This window comes from Setaria italica, chromosome VIII, assembly GCF_000263155.2.
Source record: "Setaria italica strain Yugu1 chromosome VIII, Setaria_italica_v2.0, whole genome shotgun sequence".
Classification (NCBI taxonomy): Eukaryota; Viridiplantae; Streptophyta; class Magnoliopsida; order Poales; family Poaceae; genus Setaria; species Setaria italica.
In genome coordinates, this window is record NC_028457.1 from 16,602,173 (window position 1) to 16,608,208 (window position 6,036).

The following is a 6,036-nucleotide window of genomic DNA, read 5'->3' on the forward strand; positions in this document are numbered from 1 at the left end:
CGCATCGCCCCCGATGGCCATCGTCTTCCGCTAGACTCCTCGAGATGGAGGCCGCCGCCAGCAAAAAGATGCGATCCGGCGGCTTCACCTCCCTCACTTCCCTCCGCCCGTTGTAGGCGCCTTCTCCCCTGGGTCCGCCCCCCGTGCGCTCCCTCATGGCCTTTTGTGTCAAGCCGGCGGTGGGGGAAGAGGAGGCGTAAGCAGAACGGGAGTTCCTCCCCACGGCCAGGGCCGGCTCTAGACCCGGGGACGGTGGTGAGGTGAACCACGAGGAGTGCCGGTGCTGTCACCTCCACGCCACAATTCTTGCCGAACTGCAGCATTGAAGATAACCCCATCGTAAGGATTTTGATGCTCCTTGCTTCTTACAGTTTCTCTTATGTGTCCCTGGTCCAAATTGAACTCAGATTCAATGCATTTTTCGAGCAGAGCATCAAGACTTAGTGCTTAACGAATTGGTGCTGCGGATCCAATTGGTGCACTCCCGCATGATTCCTACCCACTCCCACACCTGGTCATCCTTCAATTTTGTCTTGGTTTGCCTTTCTGAGCCTTAAACTTGCATTTTTCTTACTCAAAATTTTCACAACAGTATGATTCAAACTAAGCTTGTTAATCTATTTGTCTCCATGGTCCTAAACTGTTCGATGAAATGCCACCAACCAATGTGAATATTATGTAATCAGCTTTGCCTTTTGTATCCAAATTTCTAAATGAGAGATCAATTTGATTACTTTTATATGTGTTGAATTATTTGAGAGAGTAGTAACCTTTGACAGGGAGACAATCCAAATTTCCTGATTCATTGGCTTCTGAGTCACAGGTTCTTTTACCTGAGATATTGCACCTATGGTTGTTATATTTAACTGATGTTTACATGAAGTCCATGTAGAATTTGACTTTTTTTTTTCTTCAACAAAGGGCAACGTTACATTATATTAACTTGAGAGGGCAACGTGCCTTTGATATGTCCAAATAATTTAAAAATTTCTGTATATCTAATCTGTCTATCCGGTGAGCAATTTTTGTGGCATTACACTATATTCCCAAGCATATTTCTCTTGACAATGAAGATGCTTTTCCATGACTGCACTATCCAGTATTGTAATCTGGTGTGCAATTCCTATGAGAAAACCGTTAACAAGGTTGTCAGGACTCAGGATTGGTGGTTCCATACAAATGTCAGGGCCTCAAATTTACAAGATGGTAAATTGTGTTGAATCAGGGGTACTAGAGTTTGAGGAATCAAATAAGTTGCTACTTGCTAGCTATGTCGGTACTCAGAACCATCTTTTATTTTGTTAAAAATGGTAATAATTATGTATGCACCTTTCCATGTCCTTGATCAAGGAGTTCTGCTACATCAGTCTTTTATTTTGCAGGAACCAAAGTTGTCCAACGCATGTTTGTTATTACCATGGATCTTGCTTCTTATCATGCAAGACAACTAATGCCTAGTGTTTGAAACTTGGCTTACCTCTCATTGACTATATTTGAGTTATCCGACTGTTACCTTTACATTTTTTAGTTGTTCAAGGGGATGATCTTTCAGTAGTTTAGTTGATGACAGATTGCATTTAAGCAACGGAAAGAGGCACCAGTCAGTTCAACCTACACATGACAATAATTTTGTTGTGTTGTCTCACTTTTATGAGAGGGTGCTGAATTTGATCCAGGACAGGCTATAAACATTGCTAGAATTTTGTTACTTGGGGTTAGGAGTACCGACCTACGACTATGGAAAATTTTACATGAGATTCAACTCAGTTGAAGGTAACTAGCTGGTCACCATTGTACATATCTTTTTTTTCAGTTTAGTTTTGCACAAACTGATGCTTGATCGGGACATAGGTGCTGTATACTCCATATCTGAAGCAAGTAGCAGACTACTCAAACAGTTGTCAGAATCTGTGATTTACCCATTGTATGGCGCTTAAGGTATACTCTCTTGTGATTTCTAAATGTAAACAGTGCTGTCACTTCTAGGTTTAGAAGTATATCGGTGTACTCCTTGTGTTTGTTAATTTCTTAATAGCAGCACTTAACCACCTTTGGATTGTGTTCAATGATTGAATCTAGTGGTGACTGAAACACACATTGGAGACCAGAGTTGTGCAGCCTAGGTGTTCCAAGGCCACAACAATACAAAAATATAGATCTTGTTAATATGGTCAACCTCCTGTAGTGTTGGATTACCAATTCCATGGCGACAGTTAGCATATTGGTTCCCTCGCTGCAAGTTCTCAATTTTGTCTTTAGTGCAGTTAATCTGTCAAGCTACATAAGTGCTTGCATAATTATGACGACATATTAGAAATGAGTAATCTAGGAAAGTGTCATTACACAATTGCAGACTAGCGCATGCGTGTAAAATAGGAACTGAAACATTTTTCCCCAGTTCAAGAAGCAGGTTGGGCTTTTGGGCATCTATTTCAAATCTCGTTATTTTCTTTGCCTGAATTCATACTTTGGTTCACCTGTGTGTTACAGAGTAATTCTTGTGTATTTGCAAGATTTGGTTGCTTGAATATGCCAATTTCTTTGAGGACTTGAACTTCAAGACTAGCAGATTTTTTAAATGTACAGTACAATGTTCCTTCAAGATTAGCAAATTTTGTAATGTACAGTAGAGTGCCTAACTGAAATTTTTTTCCCTGTAGGTACAGGATAAACCTGAAGGTTGATCTTGAATGCCACCAGGGGCTCGGGCTAGTTGTGAATTTGTGATCAAGCAATTGGTTTCCAAATCTGATGGCTTGATGCAATATTTTATAAATATGACTTAATTGTTAGCTCCGTAAAGACTCCGATCATTCAAAAAAAAAATCTTGTGCAAATGAGCATGAGCCTTTGATGACCTTGTTTGATGCTGTCTTGGTACTTATTGTTCATGCATATTTAAGATTGTGATTGGATTCATTGACAGCTGCTGCCTTTACTTATGCATCAAAATCTTTTTAGTGTTGTGATTGGTTGTCCAACTATTATTTTGGTGGTTGTTCATCAAAATCTTACTAATGTTTCTTTATTTATTCTCCAGTCCATCAAACCTACGGTTCTGATTGGAACATCAGGAGTTGGAAGGACATCCACAAAATATGTTGTTGAGACGATGGCTTCCTTCAATGAGGTAATTTTTGTCAGCTTTTGCTACCTAGGCTGTAATGTTGAGGTGTTGTCTTGCAATTGTGGTTTGTTAACTTATTACATCTCTGAAATATAAATACAAAGGCATGTCAAATCCATCTTTGCATTCTGAATGTACTGCTGAAGAAGCATATAACTGGACTCAAGTGAGCAGAGTCAGATCTGCAGTACCATTCGAAATGCAGACTTCATGAGTGAAAAAATGATTTGTGTTTCATAAAATGTTTATAAAATGTGACCAAATTTGGTCTTGGTCTGGTTATCCCTGGTGCCATCCATGTCCATGAGGACATGCTTCTTGATGCCTGTAAGTACTTTCTTAATGGAGCCTATGAACATACTATTTATCAAAATGTAGGAACTTGGAGGGTTGGGTGTGAAGCAATCTGATGGTTTTATTCATTCAAATAGTGGAAGCACTAGCTGATCAGGTCACTCGAGAGAATTGAAAGGTATCAACCTTCGTGCCTGTCACCAGCATCAGAAAGATTTCCGCTCACATTGCTGTCGCCATGGCTGCAAAAAAGCTTATGAGCTTGGTACACTTCACCTCAGTTTGCCCCGATTCCAAATATTTCCATTCGCCTCCAATTCCCATAAACTTTTGGCTACAGGTTTGGGGACCGTTTGCATTACCCCCGAGACCTGGTGAAATACGCCGAGAGCTGCATGCACACTCCTGTCTACAGCAACCACCGATAGCTCTGCGGGGATAACTTTTTAGTAATAAAAAACTAGAAATGCAGGGTACTACAATGTTGCGGTGGTTTTTGTTGGTTTGTCACTACTTCGACAACCCTTGTTGCTACTGCTGATGCTAGTAGACATTGTACATGTCTATGCATATATATATTGTAACGTACCGAGGCAAACCATCTTGTGTGCCAATGTTTGTTATTCTTTCACAGTTACGACAGGCAGATGTCCGAAAGAGTCAAATCGCTGTCCCAAGTAAGCTAGCAGTGGAAACAAATCCAGTTGACACAAACTGTTGGGATACGCTAGTGTAAAATAAAAATTTTCTATCGCGTAAACTAGGAAAACGGCTGTATATGGATCACGGGATTACCACTCGACGTACTGGTGCGGAAGATGTAGAATCGCGTGGTGGGCAGCGAAGTCGATCAGCGTAGTTGAACACGTAGTCGATCACGTCGATGTCGAGCAGCTCCTCAGCAGCTCGTCCACGTGCAGCAAGGTCGTTCTCGTGCTGCGGCTCGTCGCAGCTCGTCCAAGTGCTGCAGGTGTAACACCTCCAAGGTATCCACACGTGCAGAGAGGAAGTATCGCAAGCCGGATTGCTAGGTCCGCGGGTTGCAACAGGGCGAGGGTGTGGGAGGTGCGGCAGATGTGTTTTGGGCCAAAGGGATGAAACTCTAGGGCACTCCAACCTTCTATTTATATTTATAGAGGTTCCTGACGGCTCTGGTCCGAGGTCCATTAGTACTTCTAAACCTGATCCAACTCGGGATTATATTCGAATTGGGCTTCCAACCTCTTAAGTGTGTGACCCTATGGGTTCGGATACGTATAGACATGGCCCGAGTACTTCTACTCGGCCCAATAGTCGGTAACAGTCTCTAGCAAGATGTGCCAACTCCTATACGCACACGAAGATCATATTAGATGAACCGTCACAACATCAAGTACATGCTATTTCCCTTTGTCTCATGATATTTGGTTTAGCTCCAAGTCGACCGCTCTTTCTCGATCCCGTGATTCGGAATCCCTTTGTAGGTTAACTCTTAACCGTACGTAGCATGGTCATGCATTTTCAGATCCGATCACTCGAGGGGTCCAAATATATCTCTCTCAATCAGAGAGGGTCAAATTCCATCTTGATTGACCATGCCTCATAACATGCTTCTCGACAAACCCAAAAGCTACCTTTTTAACTACCCTGTTACGGTGTAACGTTTGATAGCCCCTAAGTAAGTCGATCCACATCTTGAGTACATGCAACAATCTCAGGTCTAAGGACAAAGCGTACATGTTGTGTAAAGAGAGAACTACTTCTCATGTTGGGTCAGTCCTAGCACATGTCTCTATATATGCCTACATTATTAGTTTGACATCTCCATGTCCATGACTTGTGAAACATAGTCATCAACTAATATATGTACTAGTCTAATATTTATGTGTGTCCACACATGAACTCCGACTAGGGACAACTTTTAGAATAACCATACAAGTAAAAAGTTTCACGTACAATTCACATAATTGCAGATCAATTCAAGTAGCTTTTAATGGATATTCAGTAAATACAATATACAAATCATGGATACAATCAGATATCATCATCTCTATGATTGTCTCTAGGGTATGTCTCCAACACAAACATGTAGATTGAAGGAGTTGTAACTGTTGCAAGCTACAATTGACCCAAACTGGATCGGAAAGATGGCGCGCAGGAGGCGCCCCCATGCTCTAGTGAGAAGAAACCAGAAAGTCACGTCATGGCAGTGAATCAGAACCCCCGTGCTATTTCTCCTCCCTGCTCCAGCATTTACGGACAAGCAGAATCAACTAACTAGGGAATACCTGGCTGTATGAAGTAGATATCAAGTAGATTGTACACCTTAGGAAGTTACTTTATAGTTAATTTTTTATGTTTGCTATTTTACAAAATTTATGCGCTCTTTTCATTATCTATGCGCCTAGACACCTGATGAAGTAGCTTTAAGTAAATTTTGTTAGAGCACGGAGTAACTTCTTAATATAACGGATGAGGGAAAAAGTAACTTAACTTTACTGAATAACAAATTAAGGCCCCATTTTCTTCCACTGACTTATTTTTAGCACCCGTCACATCGAATGTTTAGATACTAATTAGGAGTATTAAACGTAGACTATTTACAAAACCCATTACATAAGTGGAATCTAAACGGC

At 41.2% G+C, this 6,036-nt stretch overlaps 1 protein-coding gene and 1 long non-coding RNA gene across 6 annotated transcripts in view; one reads left to right on the top strand and one right to left on the bottom strand.

Moving 5' to 3' along the window:
* Window positions 1-6: 6 nt before the first annotated feature.
* Window positions 7-4,086, top strand: LOC101765771. Of its 5 annotated transcripts, none has more exons than XR_002678862.1 (6): window positions 7-339; window positions 430-1,773; window positions 1,852-1,938; window positions 2,491-2,580; window positions 2,661-3,130; window positions 3,506-4,086. It is a non-coding gene; the product is annotated as an uncharacterized LOC101765771 (long non-coding RNA). The 5 variants fall into 5 exon arrangements; XR_215660.1 differs by lacking the exon at window positions 2,491-2,580 and having other exon boundaries at window positions 3,506-3,686; window positions 3,762-4,081; XR_001164799.2 differs by lacking the exon at window positions 2,491-2,580 and having other exon boundaries at window positions 2,661-2,877; window positions 3,041-3,130; window positions 3,506-4,069.
* Window positions 4,087-5,390: 1,304 nt separating this feature from the next.
* LOC101766047 (probable inactive leucine-rich repeat receptor-like protein kinase At3g03770) overlaps window positions 5,391-6,036 on the bottom strand; it is a 12,150-nt gene continuing 11,504 nt past the window's right edge. Inside the window, exon 10 of the mRNA XM_012848611.3 lies at window positions 5,391-5,641. Within this exon, the coding sequence (XP_012704065.1) occupies window positions 5,629-5,641 (13 nt within the window). The 3' untranslated portion in view covers window positions 5,391-5,628. The remainder of the gene's footprint in view (window positions 5,642-6,036) is intronic.